This window comes from Rattus norvegicus, chromosome 5 (genome assembly GCF_021556685.1).
Source record: "Rattus norvegicus strain SHRSP/BbbUtx chromosome 5, alternate assembly SHRSP_T2T, whole genome shotgun sequence".
Classification (NCBI taxonomy): Eukaryota; Metazoa; Chordata; class Mammalia; order Rodentia; family Muridae; genus Rattus; species Rattus norvegicus.
The window spans coordinates 63,579,529-63,599,997 of NC_141538.1; the positions used below are offsets into that span (position 1 = coordinate 63,579,529).

A 20,469-nucleotide genomic window follows, 5' to 3' on the forward strand; every position below is an offset into this window, starting at 1 on the left:
GCTCCTCTTAGCTTGTGGTGTTCAAGTATAAAATGAGAACACAAGCAGGACCCTGTCCTGGGCCTTTCAGGAGCTGCCCTGGCTTCAGTCCCCCCATGACACCTCCTCTTTTCTGCTCTCATTGGTGTTAGAGTGCTTGTTCTAGAAACGTCCTGTAGCACTCAGAATACAGAATGGCTCCTACACTAACTTTGCCTTATGTGGCTGTCTTACACGAGGAAGCAATTTTTTTTTGCCCTAGGAAAACCATAAGGATTAAGATTGCATTGTCTGACCTTGTAGCTTATTCAGGGGAGTTAAAGATCAGTGAGAGACTGCCTAAAACAGGACAACATGAACAGCACTTGAGGGCGATCTCTGACCTCTATACACAGCTACAATGTGCAAGTGGGCCTTCACACACACACACACACACACACACACACACACACACACACACGCACACACACGAGATTACATTGTCTGTAAGAATCCAGAAACATCCTAAAGTGTATGAGTGAACTTTAGTTTAAGGTTAAAAGATAGGCTAACAAGAGACTGGTTAAGGTACTAATGGCAAAGGGACCCGTTTTGAGACTCATATTTCAGAGCAGTTAAATGACTCTTCATAGCTGCAGTTACCAGTTAGCATGCTTTTCAGAGGTCTGTGATGGCAAGCTGACTCTGCTAATGTTGCCAGCTATAGAAGAGACCCGCACAATACAGAAGGCAAACATAAATCCGACTTGCTGCGTTTGTTACTATAGAAGGTTGTGCTTTATTGAGGTTTTAAAATGTAGCTTTCACTGTGGACTAGGGAGATAAATTGTTTCACTGTGGACTAGGGGATAAATTGTTTCACCAATGTAAACCAGGAAGCACTCAGCCATCCCTGGTTAATAAAAGTTCAGGAACTGGCACAAATCCCGGAAAAGTGTGGGGAGAGAAACTAGTTTGCCTTTAATAAAAAGTTGGGTCAACATAGTTGTTCTCTAAAATAATGTCCCACTGAAAGTTATAAAAGTTTTTTCCGTTGGACTTCCTGGTACTTAGCTATAGTCAACAGAACTCAACCAGCAAGGAACCTTCGGAGAAACTTCCTGGGTTCCTGACAAAGGCCAAGGAAATAATCTGCTGTTGGTCCACAACTCCTGGTGAAGGGATAACCCATGCTTGTTGTATAAATGCCACATGTTAATCCATTGTCCTGCTGGAGCGCCCAAGCCATATTAGTTAGTGAGCTAAGGATGAAGGAAAGGTCCTATGGGGTCTGGCTGTGCAGTCCTGGTTGACCTCAACTCTGTCTCCTAAATTGTCATCAAACAAATTGCCTTTCACCCCAGTCCTTGAATGCTGGATGACAAGGATGGGATACGGTGCCTAGTGGTTCAAATGGGCTGCTTAACATCCGCATGATATTGGCCAGGAGCTCAAGACTAGCCTGGGCTATGTCGTTAAGACTCCATCTCAAACAAAGCAACAAGAAGAGATGTATGCTTAAGGCTAACATCTCTGAGGCCTTGGCATGAGCATAAGGCCTCAACCCAGTTCTGTGTCTTCCTTTCCCCCACTGGGATAATATCAATTCTATGTTTCAAATCGTTTCTTCCATTTCTTTTCCTCTTCCTCTTTGCCTCTTGTCCTGTCCCTGAATGTGAGCACTGTCATGTTGTGAGCACTCGTCCATGGTTTTCTCTGTCTTCAGAGCTTCTTTTATTCTTAAGCTTTCCATTTCGACCTCCGTGGGTAAAGCCTTGTTTACAGCATCTCCTCTCCTGGCCTCTCTGCTCCTCTCCTCTGCTCTCTTGTCTTCTCTCCCCTCCCTCCACCTCCCCTCTCTTCATTCCCTGCTCCTTCCTCTCTCTAGCATCTCATGGATACCAGGCTAGCCTCACACCCACCCTACAGCAGAGGACAACTTTGAAAATTTAATCCCCCTGCCTCACCTCCCCAGTGCTGGGAATTACACCATCCCTATGCTCAGGTTAATGTGGGGCTGGGGGATTGAGCACAGGGCTTTGTGAGCGCTAGACAAGCACTTTACCGAACTACACCCCAGCCTTAGTTCCTCTGTCCTGAACACTTTCTTCTTTGTTTCCCGTGTTTGTGTTGAACATTTGCAAGACCTAGCCTCGTCTGAGCTTCTTGTGCCTTACTTGAATTTCAAGTCCTATCTGTTCTGAAACTTAATCCGAACTCTCCACACCAAGACAATCCTCCCTCCACTGAATTTCTTTAGCATTTGGCTTGAGTGCCCATTTTGTGTCTGTTAGCTCCTGGGCGTTTTTGAACGGATACATTTTTGACTGTGATGATAAACATTACAGTTAACGTTCTGAGAGATCAAGTCATACTAGCTACCTCCTCACCCGTGACACAGTTCTTAATCAGATTTTAGATTCCTTTAAGTTAGCTCTGTGTGCTTCTCTCTGATAGTTCCTGGAATCACTACTTATGTAAGAAATGTGGGCAGTAAAGACTGTGTCAGTTAAGGGTGGTCCTGGACATCTCTGGTTTTCCCCACGGTCCACATCACTCTGTAATCGACACCCCCTCATTGGTCATCCTCCACCACCTAGGCTTAAATATCCTTTCCTAAAAAACAAAAATGATTGTCATGGTGTGTGCATGTGTATGTGTGCACTCATACATGCTATGACACACACGTGTATGTCAGAGGACACTTTTGGGGAATTGATTCTCTCCTTCCGTTGTGAGATCTGGAGAATGAAACTCAGACTGTTGGGCTTATAGAGCAGAAATTTTACCCACTGAGCCATCTAGCTGGCCCCATAGTACTCTTTACTGCCAAGTTTTTAATAACAATCAAGTGTGAAAAGTGGTAATGAGCCGGAGGAACAAGGAGAAATCCATTGTTGCTGTAAGATAGATAATTGCGATGTGTACCTGGAAGGCCAGGTCAGCAAGGGCCATGCATAGCATCACACACTCAGAAAGCCAGACATGCTCCTCTCCGTATTTGAGGTGGCATTTGGAATTATGGGGGATGGATTAGGAAGAGGAGGGACTAGAGGAAAATAACATCTCCAAGGGACGGGAACGGGAATTAAGGAAGAGAATCCTGTCAGACATGATGGCACACACTTGTTATCCAAGCAGTTGGGAAATGGATGCAGGAAGTCCTGGTGAGTTCCAGGACCATGTGAGAGCCTGACTCAAGAGGGTGAGAAGTGGGAAGGAAAGAGGAGGGAGGGAGAAGATGAATCCTGACAGTGGAACTGAGAGGATGTGGAGACAGAATGGATAGGCGCAGATGGCAGAAACCGTAGTGAGGGACGGAAGTTCCTGCCTCAATATGTGGGTGGTTGGCAAGCTGTTATCCTACCCTAAGCAGAGACAGAGAGAATGAGCTGTGGGTGGGAGATGGTGCTCTAGCTTTGGATCTAATGAGTCTGTGGAATCTTAGGAGGTTTCCATGAGGTTCAGGACGTAGAGGAACGCATAGGTTACAAATACAGGCTTGTCATGGGCATGATTGATTCAGTACCTAATATCTGGTTTTTGGTTTTGGCTTTTTGCTTTTTAAAGATACTGCTCACTCTCAGTCCAAGGCACCACTCTCTGTCTGGGGGTTTTGTTTTCGTTTGTTACTGGTGTTTTCCAGTCAAGTTTGGGGAAATCTTGGAGTGCGGTGAATACATCTCACCACGGGAAAGCCAACTTCGTGATTTTTTTACCTACAGGATAAATGTCAGACTATACTTTTTACCGTCTCATTTTTTTCTCCTGACTCCTCCTTAGTGTTACTTGTGGTCAACTCTTTTTTTATAAAATACGCTTCTATACTTGCAAGTTCCACATCCACGGGTTTAAGGAGTTATCGGCAGGAATATCCAGAAAATCTGTGTCTGCCCTGAATCGCATGGCTTCTGTTCTTGTTGCTTGCTTGGTAGTTAACCCAGCCTAAGCAGGATGCGGTGTTTCCGTTGTGCTGCGTGTTGTGGGTGACTGAGAGGGGATTTAACTATGCAGGCGACGTGTGAAGGCTATCACTGTAGGAAAACACCCTCGTCTCCTGTAAGGGGCTTGAATGTCCACAGGTTTTTGATGCCCTTGAGGCTTCCTGGAACCAATCCCCCTGTGGATACCAAAGGCTGACTGTTTTTTTGTTTGTTACATATGTTACTGTCTGGGCCTCAGTAGTTCATTATGAAATTGAATTGAATAAGGTGGGGAGTTCTGTGAAAGTGGATGCCTTCCTCTGGGAAGCTTTTCTGGACGTGAACGTCTTTCTTACTCAGGCTCGCTCCTTCCGCAGCCCCAGCACTGCTTTTCCTTCCCTCTAGCGTCTCTTCATTTGACGTTTTCTTTACTTTAAAGTTTACGAAACTTTTTTTTTTCTTTTTGAGACAGAGTGCCATATAGGCCTGAAACTCACTACGGAGTCAAGGATGACTTAAACTCCAATCCTCCTGCCTCTCCCTTCTAAATGCTGGGACTGCAACCACAACCTCCACCTCATTCTGGAAACACTCCATTTCCTGGGCTTCCAGGACACTTGCCTTCCGGTCTGTCTCTCTAACCTCTAGCCACTACACTGCCTCAAATCCCGGTGCGAAAGTTGGCTCCCAGGATTATGTATCTAGTTTCCTATACACGTCATTTTAATACTCACGCTTGACCTCATTCGCTTGAGTGGCTTAGCCATCATGTAAAATTATTCTAGATCTGAAAATCAAGCCGAGGCGTCTTCCTCCAGGCTCACTCACTAGCCAGCTGCTCCCAGACACCTCAAGTCAAACTGGCCCAAATAAAGATTTCTTTGACCTCATAAACCTGGCTGTCCTCCTCAACCACAGCTCCCGGTGAATGGCCTTCTGTCTATCCAACAACTTGAGGGACACATTCGGTTCCTCTCTGTCCTTGCTCTCTCATATTCTGTAGGCAATAAACCTTAGGAGACTTAAAAAGATGCAGAGCACTTGCTCAGAGTGACTGTTGTCCTTGTAAGTACAATAACTAGATCTCACAGAAGACCTGAGGGCAGAAAATAACAGCTTCGTTTTAGCCGGAAGCTCCAATAGTCTAAACTTGAATTTAACTGCTAAACAATAAAAATAATACCTTTTCACCAAAGGCAAATCAGAATTGGGCCTCACTAGCTTGGTCAGTTAGCTGTAGACTCTGAGGGAAGGCAATTGCACTCACCACTGCACTGCCGACCTAAACTGTACGGCATGAACAGCACCACCTAACTGAAAAGGTTCTTTTTAAAACTTTTGTCTGATTTATTTACTTTTTAAAAAAAACCAAGCTGGCACAGATTCAAGAGGCAGAGTTATGAACTTCATAAAGACAAATCTTTCCGTGTGCCGTGGAGTTTGGCCCAGCCCCTCCCACACTCTCTTCCTTCCTCTTCCTCCTGGGCCTGCTTGTCTCAAACCTCCCCCGCCCCCCGACAAGTTCTTAGAAGCGTTCCTTAACTGTAGGTGATCTTCTCACACCGAGACGTTCGATTAAAGGCACTGCTGCCCTAGAACATACAGCTGCTGGTGTCCTTCAGTCAATGCTTAGCTTAAACATACCACGTATTGATACACTGTACCGTGTGGTGATCTAAATATAGATAAACCTGGCAATTTTGACTTAGATACTAATTAACACAAAGAAACCGCTCGGGCCCCATATGGTCATTCAATAACTCAGCCGCGGCCGGTATCAATTAAGGCGGGTCTGTGGGTCATGTTTCAAAAGCAAAATGAAGTTACATCAAACACTGTACCTTTTGGAAAGAAACAGTATTTATGAAGTGAAGAATTCAAAAGACAAAACCAAACCCTTTCTCATCTGATAAGAGCCAAAGGCATCGGAAGGGAAGAGTTTGTTTTAACCTCTGCATTTGGAAATACAAAAAAAACAAAAACAAAAACAAAAACAAAACGGGATGATGACAGAGACTCCCCACAGCTATACAGTGACTAAACATACAGCTTCGAGCCAGGGTGAGCAAGAGGAAAGACATTTAAGAAACAGTAGATGGGACAGATTTAAAACTAAAGCTCCCTTCCTCCTTCGACGGCCCGTGTCTCTGACAGCAAAGCCACCGTGCTCTAGGGGATGCAGGGGTGGCCTGAGCTACTCACATGAGGTCCTGCGTGGCTCTGCTCCCTGTGGAGAGGCATGTGTGTTTCCATCCTGTGGCACAGCCGTTTCCTGAGGTGTGGTCAGACTCACTGAGCAGCCGTCTGTCCTCTTGGGTTAGCTACCATGAAGTGGTCATTAGTAAGCACCTGCGGTCCAGACTAACTCTCAAGCCCCGCCTCTTCGAAAGGGAGGGAAAGAGAGGCTCTGAATTGTTCCTGTGTTCCTGGACACTAGTTTTGAAGTAGGAGGACAGCTGGCACCTGAGGGCCACTTCCCTGTTCTTGATGGATGACTGAACTCAGTGATTTTATTTTCAATTAAAAAAAAGTTTCTACTGAGCTTCTGAATGCGCACTGGACGGACAGCATCCACAACGTGAATTCCACTGTCCTTTCCACTCGGTTTCCACACAGGTGATTTCAGGACATCTGCCAATGCATTCCTCTGAACAAAGCAATGAGGACACCAAGACTTACTAGGGGTCCTTAGCAACTGCAAAGTTCGCCATATTTAGAAACCTTAAGCTCCTTAGATTGAAGGAAAATTAAATCACATTCAGGTAAGCTGTTAGGACAGAGAATATGCTTCTGCTTACAAAGGGTGCACGTTTATGTTTTCAGTGTTCAGGGACCCCCAGAGGGATCCCGGCTAACGATCTGCTTGTTATAAATACAACCCTCCCTTTCAGCGGTAAGTGATCATCTCCACGGTCCCGTACTGACTCAGGCTTATGTCCCACCTGAGGTGATCTATAACTAAATGTAAGTGCCTTACTGGGTGGCACCCAGTAGCATTCCATGGTGTGAAGTGGACCTTGAGTTCCAGGTCATCCTGGAGACAGTCTATGCCGGTTAATTTTCTCTCAACTTTACCATAAGCTAGAGTCATCAAGAGGATGGGACCACGAGGAGAAAATGTTTTCCCTTGTGATTCTCTGGACTTCCTTAGTGAATGTTGTTTTATGCCCCCACTTTCTTTTCTTCTTCTTTCTATTCTTTTAAAGATTTATTTATTTATTTATTTATTTATTTATTTATTTATTTATTTATTTATTTATTTATTTTTGTATTGTGAGTACACTGTAGCTGTCTTCAGACACACCAGAAGAGATCCCATTACAGATGGTTGTGAGCCACCATGTGGTTGCTGGGAATTGAACTCAGGACCTCTGGCAGAGTAGTCAGTGCTCTTAACCTCTGAGCCATCTCTCCAGCACTTATGCCCCACTCCCCTTTTCATCTCTAACTTGAACGTGGATCTTCTTTCTCCACCTCTTAGTTAATTTGGCTAAGGATTTGTCAATCTTAGTGATTTTTCTCAAAGAACCATCTTTGTTTCATTGATTTTTTTTTTAATTTTACTAATTTAATTTTTGGTTTTACTAATTTCGGTCCTGAAATTTGATTATTTCTTGCCTTCTACTCCTTTTGGCTGTTATTTCTTCTTTTTGTTCTAGAACTTTCAGTTGTGCTATTAAGTTCCTAGTATGAGTTCCCCTCCACCCCCTTTTTATGCAGGCCTTTGTGCTATGGGCTTGCCTCTGAACCACCCTCTTCGTCCCCCTCAAGTTTGTGTGTGATATGTATTCGTTTTCATCCAGTTCTCTAAAGTCTTCAATTTCTTTCCTAATTTGTCTTGACCACCCCCCCTTTTTTATTCAGCAGTGAATTGTCCAGTTTCCATGAGTTTGTAGGCTTTCTATTGTCTCTGTTGTTGTTGATGTCCAGCTTTAATCCATGGTCGTCAGGCGGAATGCAGGGAGTGATTTCAGTTTCCTGGTATCTGTTGAGACTTGCTTTGTTGACCGAGGATGTGTTCGGTTTTAGAGAAAGTTCTGTGAGGTGCTGAGAAGGCACACTCTGCGTTCGGGTGGAATGTTCTGCGGACACCTGTTCAGCCCATTTAGTTTCTAACACCTGAGGGCTCCAGCACGTCTCTGTTCAGTTTTTCTCTGGATGACCTGTTTATTGGCGAGCATGGGGACGCTGAAGTCTCCCACTCTCAGTGTGTGAGGGTCAAGGTGTGATTTAAGCTGTACTAACATTTCATTTTAGAAATCAGTTGCCCTTGTGTTTGGTAACCAGCATAGATGTTAAGAATTGAGGGGCTGGGGATTTGGCTCAGTGGTAGAGCGCTTGCCTAGGAAGCGCAAGGCCCTGGGTTCAGTCCCCAGCTCCGAAAAAAAGAAAAAAAAAAAAAAGAATTGAAATGTCCTCTTAGTGGGTTTTATTGTTTTGTTGTTGTTTTTCTGAATATGTTGTGTCCTTCCCTATCTCTTTTGGTTTGAAGCCTATTTTGTCAGACATTAAACAGCCACACCAGCTCTTTAGTAGGTCTGTCTGATTTGAATATCCCTTTTGGTCCCTTCACCCTGAAGTTATGTCTCCCCTGGATGTTGTGGTGTGTTTCTTGGACGCAGCAGGAAGCAGGATCCTATTTTGCTAATCCGTCTTGTTACTGGGGAATCGAGACCATCGATGTTGAGCATTATCAGTGAGCAGTGTTTGTCTACTCCCATTAGTTTGTTGTGGTGATGCCCCCCACCCCCAATTTGGTGGTCTGTGATTATTCCTTGTGGGTTTTTCTTTTGTGGGGGCGGAGTTGGTTAACCTCTTTAGGCTGGAGTTCCTTCCAGCACCTTCTGTGGGGCTGGGTTTGTAATCAGATAATGCTTACATTTGGTTTTATCATGGAGTGTTTTATTTCCTTCACTTATTGTGATCGCAGCTTTTGTTGGGTGTAGCGCTCTGGGATGGGATCCGTGGTTCCTCGGAGTCTGTAGAGCGTCCGTCCAGGCCCTGCTGGCTCTTAGAGTCTGACTCTTTGAGAAGTCAGGTGTTAACAAGACGACTCTGCCTTTGTATGTGATTTGCCTTTTTCCTTGCAGCTTTTACTGTTCCTTCTTTGCTCTGCATCTTCTGAGGGGACTTCCTTTCTGGTCCATTCTATTTGGTGTTCTGTAAGCTTCTTGTACCTTGATAGGCTAGGAAATATTCCCCTATGATATTTTTAGAAAATAGTTTCTGTGCCTTTGACCTGTTTTTTCGTCTTCTATTCCTATTATTTGTATATTTGGCCTTTTAATAGGTTTCCTGGGAGTTTTGTGCCATAATTTTTTGTTTGTTTTTTGAGACAGGGTTGCTCGGTGTAGCCCTGGCTGTCCTGTAACTCACTCTGTAGACCAGGCTGGCCTCCAACTCACAGAGATCCACCTGCCTCTGCCTCCTGAGTGCTGGGATTAAAGAGTTGTGCCACCACCACCTGGCCATGCCAGATTCTTTCAGAGTTACCATTTTCTTTGACCAAGTATCCATTCTTTCCATCGTGCCTTCTCTGTCTGAGATTCTCTCTTCCATCTCTTGTATTCTGGTGGGGAGGCTTGCCTCTGGCATTCTGGCTGTCTCTAAATTGTTTATTTCCAGATTTCCCTCAGGGTTTTTGTTTTGTTTTTCTGTTTTTGTTTTTGTTTTGGTTTTTTTTTTTATTCTGTTTCCACTTTCAGGTCCTGCACTGTTCTATGTTTGTGTCTTCATGGATGTCTTTAAGGAATTTTTTTCATTTCCTCTTTAAGGACTGCCATCATTTTCATGAAGGCTGTTTTTCAGGGCCTTGTGCTGTGTTTCAGCTATGCCATATGTCTCAGGGTCTACTGTGGCAGGGTTGCTGGGCTCTGAATAGACACGTTACCCTGGCTGCTATCGGTTGTGTTTTTATGCTGGCATCTAGGAATCTGGGTCGGGAGGACTGTAATTCCTGGCACTGGTATCTGGTCTTGTGTGTTTTGGGTCAGGGTTCATTCCTTGGCTTCTGTTGCCCTCTCTGGTTTTTAGGCGTGTGGTGGCTGTGAGTAGAGAGTGCTGCTCAGATCTGTGGGTATTGCCACTTGGGCTTTTGTTTTTAAAGGAGCTGTCTCTTGGTATCGGGAGCTGACATTTGGAGGTGATGGGCTAGAAGGGGGTGCACAGGGGTCCATGGGGGGAGTAAAACAGGGTGTGCCTCCAGGGTCTGCTGATTTCCTTGGGAATGGGGGCAGAGAGGGAGGAAGGTAACAGCCTGAAGTCTGCTACTGAGCTGCGGCAGACACTAGGGGATTAGATTTGAAGGAGAGGAGGGAGAGGAGGGGCCTGAAAACTGCTCACCTGCCTCCCAGGCTGCTGGGGCCCACAGACTCCCCTGCCATGCCTATGAGACTTGGAGGCAAAGCGATGGATGGTGAGGAAGATCATCATGGTCCTCAGATTTGGGAGATGGGGCAGAGAGAAAGGGGAAGCCACTGCAGGGTCTGCTATAGAGCTGAGGTGAGGCCATGGGACTGGATTGGGAGCAGAGGAGGGAGAATGAGGGTCTGAAGATCGCCTACCTGCTTCTTTGGCCAGCAGATTCTCCAGGAGTCCCAACAATTTATCTTAAGATTAGCCCCTAATGGTCAAATGACCTTTATTGCTCAACCATCAGGATGGTTCGATTTTAGAAAAGTCTCTCTATATAATCTATTGTATTAACAACAAAAACTAAGTTAACTTTTGAAAAAGTATTTCCGATTTTAAAAGCAGACAACTGACAAAAATCCCAATCTTAATTCGATAAGAAAAACTGCATGAATCGATGTTAAGGACCAAGGATGATGTTAAATGCCGACATCCTCACAGCCACACATCGCTTCACTGTGCTGACAGTTCTAGCCAACACAAGACGGGCTACAGAAAGTGTAAGCATTGGGAAGAATTAAAACCATAGTATTTATGGATTACATGGTTGACCACATAGATAATCCCAAAGAGACTCGGCCTAAAAATTATTATAATCAGTGTTTGCCAATTTGGCTAGATACAAAATTGCCAGCAGTAAGTATGTTCCTTTTTTTTTTTTTAAAGTAACAAAAGAAAATTCTCATTCACAGAATGCCAAAGACATCTGATACCTAGGAATCATTCTACATGAAAACGTTAAGCCATTAACATGAAAAAAACTATAAAACCTTTCTGGAAGAACCTAAGAGATCACCTCATGACATGTGAAGACTCTGTCCCTAGATGGGAAAGATATTAATTCTCCCAAATAATGAACAAGCCCAAGGCAGTCCCAGCAGGCCTCATGTCAGTTGATTAAGCACATTGTAGGTTACTTAAAGCAGGAACAGTGGAAAAGATACAAGGTGGCTTTCTTAGAGAAGGATGGGTGAACTGGCTCCCTGCCTAAGGCCCACAGCAGAATTTAGGGGACTCCTGAAACCTTGCAAGCAGGAACTCTGTGTGTGTGTGTGTGTGTGTGTGTGTGTGTGTGTGTGTGTGTATGTGTGTGTGTATGTGTGTGTGTATGTGTGTGTGTATGTGTGTGTATGTGTGTGTATGTGTGTGTATGTGTGTGTATGTGTGTGTATGTGTGTATGTGTGTGTATGTGTGTGTATGTGTGTATGTATGTATGTGTGTGTATGTGTGTATGTGTGTGTATGTGTGTATGTGTGTATGTGTATGTATGTGTGTGTATGTGTATATATGTGTGTGTATGTGTGTGTATGTGTGTGTATGTGTGTGTATGTGTGTATGTGTGTGTATGTGTGTGTATGTGTCATCGTCATCATCATCGTAGTTTTGTTATTTTAAGGAAAACTCAAATATGGAGAGAGTATATTCTAACTCAGGAAGTGTTAACAGGTTGACATTACAGATTTATATCGATATATACATGTGTGTGTATAATTATTTTGAGATTACGCAATCCACTCTGGCCTTGAACTTCTGATCTTCCTTCCCCAACCTCCCAAGCGCTGGGATTAAAAGCATGCTCCACCTTGCTTGGCTCAGTGTTTTCACTACTGGATTCTGTTTTACAGTGCACATTTGGGGAAACGTGGTCTCACACCGGAGCCAAAGCTGACTCAAAGGCAATGTCAATCTCACCTCTGCCTCCCAAATGCTGGGATTCAAGGCGAGAGCTACCATGTCGAGCTACAGTGTCAACTTTTGTTGATCTGTTTTGTTTTTTGAGACCCTGTCCATACAGTCCTGGCTGGCCTCAAACTCAGAAACCCGCCTGTATCTGCCCCCTCAGTTCTGGGAGGCGTGTACCACCACAGACACTAGTGTAGTTTGTTGGAGGGATTAGGATTTGAAGGTCATTCTCAGCTACATGGTGAATGCAAGGCCAACCTGAGCTCCATGAGACCCTTGCGCTGCTCGGCAGGTAAAGGTGCCTGTCACGAAGTCTGATGACCTGGGTTTGAACCCGAGAACCCACATGGTAGATAAAATCAACAAGTTGACCTGCTCATGCCCATACACATATTAGACAAACACAAATATAAATAAATAAATAAATAAATAAATAACTGTAAAAAAAAAAGGAGCAAGATTTTAGATCAAACTTTTTGGTTGAAATCAATATTTAGGTAAACTTTAGATTAGAAAACACAACTTCATTGTCCTGCACCTTTTCTTATACAAACAAAGGTATCCCTTAGTCAGCCATGGTGGCACATGCCTAAATCCCCAGCACTTGGGATGCAGAGAGAGGAGGATCACCCAGGGCCGACCTGGTCTATATAGTGAGTTCCAGACAAGTGAGGGCTACGCAGTACAACTGTCTCAAAACACAGAGGACGGGCCTTAGCTTCTTCTGCACTTCCACATGCCCAGGTTGGCCCTGGCCTTGCTCTCATCGACTTATGACGTGTTTTCCACAGTAAAAATAAAAAACTGAAACTACACATTGGAAAGGGGGCTTTGCAGTTGTCTCTGATTCTAATAGCCAAAGGAAGTGTGCATCTCGTACTCTGCAAGAAGAAACAGATGCATAGCAGACTTCTAGAGCCCTGGGGCACGTCATGCTTTCAAAGAGGCGGAGGACAATAAATCACTGAGCTGACAGTGAGCTCGGATTTCTAGATGCTTCCATACCGAAGAGTGCTGACTTGGGTGAATGCTCAACGAATGCTCTCTGACTTGGGAGACAGTGACAGGGAGTGTGTCTTAGTTAGGGTTTCATTGCTGTGAAGAGACACCATGACCACAGCAACTCTTATAAGGAAAACATTTAATCGGGGGCTGGCTTACGGTTCAGAGAGGTTCAGTCTGTTATCATCATGGCGGGAAGCATGGCAGCATCAAGCAGGCATGGCGCTGGAATTGCTGAGAGTTCTACATTTTGTTCTGAAGGCAGCTAGAAGACTGGCTCCCACATGGTTAGGAAGAAGGTCTCACTGGCCACCCTCACAGTGACACACTTCCTCTAACGAGGCCACACCTCCTAATAGTGCCACTCTCTGGGCCAAGTATATTCAAACCACCACAGTGAGTGTGTCCAGGGCTGAGCCAGCTTATGGCTTCATAGGCCCAGAAGACAGAATCAGGGCTTATCTTTGAAGGTCTGCAGCTAGAAGAATAGAGAAGACAGAGCTGAGGTGCTGACAAGTGAGAAATGCTGGCCAACAGTGGGCAGGATCAGGGCTCCTTCGGTAGAGTAGGACTTGGGTAGGAGGTGAAAGACTAGAGGTAAAGGGTTCAGAAGTGACTCCTGCCCTTGACACGTGTGTGTGTGTGTGTGTGTGTGTGTGTGTGTGTGTGTGTGTGTGCGCGTGCAAGCACGTGCCCACACAAGCCCAAGGTGTGAGTAGCCAGGGTAGGGTAGGGAGAAAGATGAGCCACTTGATGTCTCCCAGATGTGTCAGCCTCCTCAGTAACATTCAACCACAAAGTAGAACAACACAGACTTACTCTCGCACTCCTGATATCCAAAGCCCCACACTATCTGTGCTCCCTTTGCAGACTCTAGGGGACACCTTCCGTCTGGCTCTTCTAGCTTCTGGTGGCCGCTGTAGACAGTCTTTGGCTTATTTGGAGCGCCCACGTCCCTCCAGCCTCATCTGGGCATCCAAAACGCTTTCTTCTCTTCTGTATGGTCCTCTGTGTGGCTCTTATGAGGACACTAGTACTGGATTTAGGAACTACCTAGGATAACTTTTCCCATTGTTGTGACAAACACCTGACAGCTTAGAGCAACTTGAAGAAGAGTTTGCTCTGGTTCATCGTGGTGGGGGAGCCCTGGCGGCAGGCGTTTGAGGCAGCTGGTCGTGTTGCGTCTACAACAGGAGCCAGGTGAATGCTGCTCCTCAGCTCGTTTTTGCCTGATTTATTTGGTCTGAGTCTCCAGCCCATGGAATGGTACTGTCTGTAGTTAGAGTGGATCTTCCCATCTCAAACCCAGTCTAGAAACCTTCAGGGATAAGCTCAAGACTTGTCTCCTAGGTGACACTAGATTCTGATAGGTTGACAGTCAGTATTTACCACTGCAGTAATGGGCTGTTCCCATCTCAGGATGCCCGGTCAAGTCCTCGGACAATTTCTTCAGATTGTCAAATACTCAGAGACTTACAGACGTATCTGTTGATAAGTGTGAAAATTTAATATGTTAGTTTAACTGGACCACCATACCCAAAATTTTGCAATTTGGGGGGAACTAGGGGCTGAACTCAGGGTTGTAGACTTTCTAGACCTCTGTTCTGTTACTGAGATAAACCATAACTCATACATTTGCTTAGATGTTATTTTGAGTGATTTCCTGAGGGTATTTTGGGATGACATTTACATTTAAAGGGATGGGCATTTACAGTAGATTATACAGTCAATTCAGGCCTGAATACAAGGAAACGCTGACCTCTCCCACACAGGAAGGAGTCTGTCAGAACATTTCTTATTCATCTACAATGTGAACACTTCCTGGATCTCTGACCTAATTGCCTTTGAATTTGAACGACAAGTTTTTCTGGAATCTAAATGGCCTGCCACGTTCACCCATCAAGTTTTAGACTCAGTAGCCACTATGATCAACCCCTTAAGCCTTTTTGAGTGTATGCACAACTGATCTGTGTCTCTGGTGAGTCCTGGCCAACCTAGGCTGTGGCAATCTCTGTGGGTCTCTTTTTGCCAGAGCTTTAATTCTTCTGAGTTTTCTATCAGAGAGAAAGCTTCCCTGGGAGGATTCCTTTATCAAAACCTCACAGTGGCTCATCAGACAGACTCACCACTGACATCACTGAGCTAAGAGCCTTGCACGGAAGCCCCACCACCCTTCCTTCAGGGAGCCCAACATCCTTGTGTTTCCTGACTCAGCCCTCGTCCTGGTCCACAGACTGCGGTCCACGCAGAGTGGAACCGCAGGCTTGATGCGTGAGTTCCCTTCCTCTCCACGTAGACAGTGATGTGGGTCTCCATGTCTGCCTATACCAAACGTTGTCTGAGATATTTTACTATTTCTTATATCTGTCTGGAAATCAATCTCAGGCCCCACGAGACAAGAGGCTTATGGCCTCAGGAGTAACAGATAGGCGTGAGGTCACTTCAGGTTATGCACTACACCTGGCTGTTGCTGTTTTCTTATATGTGTTTCCATGGAGAAACACACTTCTGCCACACGCAGCTTGTCCTTGTGATTGTATAGAGCTTGAGCTCGTGAGAACTTTACTCGGGTGACCACTCTTAATCTTCAGGGTATAAATTGTCCGACGCTCTGAATAAAGCTGGCCGTTGCATGAGTCTTTATCTGCCTCATTTTTAGGCTCCTTTCTCCCAGGTTCTGTCTCCTTCAGAGGTGAGCGTGCCACCAGCCCAGTTTTATGGGGTTGAGACCTGACTCCATGCTAGGAAAACACCCTACCAATGGAGCTGCATCTCCAGTCCTTATATAAAAATAAAGCAGCAAAACAGCTCATTAAGTAAGGACGTTGCTGCCAAGCCTGATGACCTGAATTCGGTCCCTGAGACCTCCATGTCAGAGGGTGCAGCAGATGCTTCACATAGGGCGGGAACTCCACTCTACTTTTTATTTGCCTCCATATGGAGGGATCAGAGACATTAGAGGAGCTAAGCCGAGAGGACCTGCGTGGTATTAACTAACGTTAAAGCAATCATCTGTTCTCGCTTCTTCATCTAATTTTCCCTGAAGGAAAATTGACTGAAAATGAAAACGTTGTCCTCTGACTCCCATGTATGTACCATGGCATGTGAGTGCCAACAGACACACACATGCATGCCTGTGCACACTCACACTCACACACACAGACACAGACCACAAACACACACACACACACACACACACACACGCATGCATGCATGCACACTCACACACACACGCACATGCACAAATAAAACTATAATTAAACATTTTAAAACTTAGTTTTAACCAATTACATTTATGAAATCATGTTTAATGTGATAATTTTCCAGTCAAGAATAGATTCATTTGGTTACTCATTCAAGACAGAAAATGTCTCTGCTTAGAGCGAGATGGAGGGGTTAGTTATGTACACATTTTCTAGAAAAATCAATGACAAATGCATTGATAGTCTTCCGGCATAGGGGTGGCATGCGCTTAGTTTAGTTTATGATTGCATTTTATGTGTGAGGGAGATCTGCCTGCATGCGTTGCAGACATACATGGGCTGTGGCACACATGTGGAGGCCAGAGGACGACTCGGAAGGGCCACTTCTCTCGTTCCATTGTGAGTGGCAGGCATGGAGCTCAAGCCGTCGGGCTTGTGTGGCAAGTACTGTCTGGCGGCCCCAGCATGCCTGTTGTGTTAGTCAGCAGCCTGGCTCTAAGTTCTGTTTGTTTTACTTGTTCTGTTTTGTGAGTCAGGTTCTCTCTGTGTAGCCCAGACTGGCGGGGAACCTGCTGTATAGCCTGGGCTGTCATTGGATTCACGATTCTACTGCCTCACAAGTACCACGGTGATAGATTATAGATGCGTGCCACCATGCCCAGCTCATTGTGAGCACCTTAGCGCCCAGGATAAGCCCCAGCCCCTGTGTTCCTACAGAAGGGAAGACTGACTGACGGCTGAGGGAGCCGAGTGCACCGGATCCTCCATTTTGGCTGAAACTCTGCTCTCTTTGCCTCCATACAGAAGGGAGCGATGAAGTTAGAGGAGCTAAGTCAAGTGGGGCCTGTGCAGTATTATAATTAATATTAAAACAATCATCTTCTCCATCTAATTCTTCCTGAAAGAAAAATAACTGAAGATGAGACCCTTGAATACCCCTGTATGGATCCGTGCGTGTGTGCGTACGGGCGTGGGTGCATGCATGCGTGCGTTTTCTGTTCCTTCGGGTCCTTTTTCCATGAAGCTCACTGATTCAGTTCTTGAAAGGACCGGCAAGCTAGTCACATGACCATTGCTTTATTCCTCACGGCTTGGCCTTCCTCACGTTGTCACAGGCGTCTAGGCTCACGTACGAGCCTTCAAGTCACCTGGAGATAGCAGTGAAAGCAATGACAACCGCGATGGCTTATTTCAGTTGTCAAGTTGATGGGATTCAGAGTCACCATGGAAGCAGCCCTCTGATCATGTCTGTAAGGGTGTTTCTAGATTAGCTTAGTCGAGACAGGAAGATTCACACTAACCATGGGTGGCGCCATTCCCAAGGCTGGGGTCCTGAACTAATATAAAGGAGAAAGCAAGCTGGCCACCACCATTCTCCCCTCCCTCCTGCCTGTCTGCAGATGCAGTGAGCCCACCCAGTTGCTCCTGCTGCCCTGACTCTAACTGTAATGGACTACACGCTCAACTTGCAAACCAGTTGCTTTAGTCGGGTGTTTTCTTTCAGGGACAGGAAAAAGTCACTACTACGCCACCTTTGGACTACACTTTGATGGTAGCTTTATCAAACCCTGTAGCCTCACACTCTGCTTTAACTAACAGAATGGCTCCCCATTGGGTATGATTTCCCAAGCCTCATCCTGGCTGGGACAAGCCTCCGTGTCTCTTTTTTTGTTCTTTACATAGTCAAGACTTTTCTTTCTCTCAGGGCCTTCCTTCTGTGGACTAGCATGGCCTTCTGTGGGCTAGCATGGCCTTCTGTGGCAAAAACAAGCCCACTGTCCCAACTCTCCCTCTTTCCCTGTGGGTACCATCTCTTTCCCTCCTCTGACAGCACCAACATGGCGAGCAGGCTTTCCACGGGCTCTGGGCTTGCTAGCTAGTCAGTCCTTAATATTGCCAGTCTGAGCTATGCAGACTATGACCTTGGTCTACCTCTGTAGCTAGTTACCCTCCAACCGTCCTTTAGCTGTGGCCCCAGATGGCTTTACACGATCTCCAAGGCTGTTCCTAACATGTCTTCTCTCCCTGCCCTGTGACGTCATCGGGCCGTGTCCGCTGGCCTCAGTTCCTATCACTGAGTCTCAGAGAAGGCCGTGTGCGTTGTCCTGTGTCTCAGCAGTGTGACCTCACCTGCCTTCTCATTAGAGGCGCAGTGACATGATTCATCTTCATCTCCTGTCAGAGCTCAGAATAGAAATATGGAAAGCCTCATGATGTAAGTCAGTGAGAACAGTGTAGGTTTTCAGCAGGAAGTGTGACTGTGAAGCCAGTGGCTCAGAAGAACAAAGAGGTGTGGAGATGTGGAGAGGGACGCATTCCAGAGCCACCACATTGCTTCCTGCTGATGAGCCAGCCGGTGTAGTCAGCTGGTCAGGAGTCCCCTGACTGGAGGCCCCTGGGGTTGAGAGCGGTGTCAGCCAAAGACTACCATAGTAGTCCTCTAGACAAAGACACCCAGGGCAGGAGAGAGGGAATAGATCCCTTTCCTGAGGCTTTATGGGTGGGACTTCTGAAAAGGAAGGACCCCAGGGCGCTGTGATGGTCAGAATGGCCCAGACTCCTCAAGGAAAGGAAGTGCTTGACAGGCCCAGCCTTGCTCACCCATATCTGCGGAGACCTGGGGGCCTGTGTGTTCCTTAACATCTGTAAGGCTTGTTTTCAGCCCTGATGGGTCCTGGCTGTTATTAGTGGACAGTCTCTTGTTCTGTGGAGCAGCAAATGGGGACAAAGAGCTTGGGAACCTGGTGAGAGCTTCCCTCCTCAGCTGCACCAAAATGCTTCCTAGCATTTAGGGTCTGAGGGAAGCAGAGGCCACTGGAAATAATACCCTTGTCCTGCCTGCTCTCCTCTCTGTCTTCTGCTATAGAGGAAGCCAATGCCAAGGCAAGTGAGTTATCATTCTCTCCTTGTCCCCATTTTCTTTGTCTTAGTGAATTTTTTTCTTTTTCTCTTCTCTTTCTTCCCCTTCCTCCCTCCCTCCCTCCCTCTCTCATTCCCTCCTCCTCTCCCTCCCTCCTCTCCTCCCGACTCACCCATTCATTTTGACTTTACTTCAAATTTAAAGTCTTGCTGTCTGGCTCAGAGGTTGAGCTTATTCTTCAAACCTTTTTAGATTTATTTAATTTACTTTATGGGTCTGAGTGTTTTTCCCGAGGGTGTACATGTGCCTGGTTCGTGTGAGCCTGGAATTGGATTACAGATAGTTGTAGCTTGTGAGTGCTGGGAATGGAACCCAAGTCTTCCGTAAGAGCAACAAGTACACTTAACCACTGAGCCATCCCTCCAGCTCTGACCTCAAACTCTTCAGCTCCAGCTTCTCCCACACGGTCTGGCGCACAGGCATGTGCCACTGCGCCCAGCTCCATCAATAAACTTACTGTTGGTAAAATCTGCTAGGCACAGAGACCGGCATTGAGAGGAAAACGGCCCAGCTTTTGAAGTTTAACCTCATGGCATTTTTGTACTAGCTCTTGTGGTTTGGAAAGAAAGGCATCAGAGGGCACAGATCTCTGGTTTCTAAGGGGCCTCTTAGCCTCAGTTGGCTTTGACCCTGGAGCTGCCTTCTGTCCTCACACAGGGGCTGGTCTTGAGGTGGGAAGGAGCTGCTGATGTGGACAGGGAGTGGGGCATGTGTGTTAGGGCGGGGCTAGGAGGAGCTCTACTAGGAACCAAGGGCTCTGGGAACAGGATCTCTAAAGGAAGCAATAGAGAACAGCGCCCAAGCTTCAGCTCTGGTTTTTCTTGTTTATGATGTTGATCAACTGACTGTCCCTTCACTCACTTGCTCATTTATACTCTGCTTCCAGGACTCTAACTGCTGGCGAGCACTCTAGGTTTCCACTCACGTGACAATCTGTGTCTCCATATCCGATTGCAAGATTCGGGCAATATCTGACTCAAAGTTTTTCCCGAGAAGCTAAGCATGGTGGGTGGATCACGTCTGTATCACGGCATGGGGAAACTGAGGCAGTAGGATCACTGAAGCAAGGGTTCCAGGCCAGCCTGGTCAACGTAAAAGTACTTGCTATACAACTGGGAGCTGCATTCAAATCTGAAGAACTGACGTAAACGCCAGATGCAGTAGTGTGAGCATCTGTAATCCCACCTCTCCTGGGAGGAGATGGGAGGTGTGGACAGGAAAATTTCCAAAACCTCTCAGACCAGCCAGCCCGGAACATGCAGCAGAAGCCCAGCAAAGAGACCTTGCCTCAGACAAGGTGAAAGGTTGTCTTCTTACCTCCACGGGAATGTGCCTGAATTCACACACATGGATGTGCATGTTCCTACA

General features: G+C 46.1%; 1 protein-coding gene across 2 annotated transcripts in view; it reads right to left on the bottom strand.

The window, feature by feature from the left end:
* The window catches only part of Gne (glucosamine (UDP-N-acetyl)-2-epimerase/N-acetylmannosamine kinase), a 40,374-nt gene extending 33,987 nt beyond the window's left edge, over nt 1-6,387 (bottom strand). The window contains exon 1 of one of the 2 annotated variants that reach the window (XR_015687461.1): nt 6,084-6,329. Coding sequence is in view for 1 of the 2 variants with exons in the window: in XM_087660055.1 (XP_087516181.1) it covers nt 6,084-6,134 (51 nt within the window). In the remaining variant the exon portion in view is untranslated. Of the gene's footprint in view, nt 1-6,083 lie in introns of both variants that reach the window. The other variant, XM_087660055.1, reaches the window with a different exon arrangement.
* Between the last annotated feature and the right edge of the window lie 14,082 nt (nt 6,388-20,469).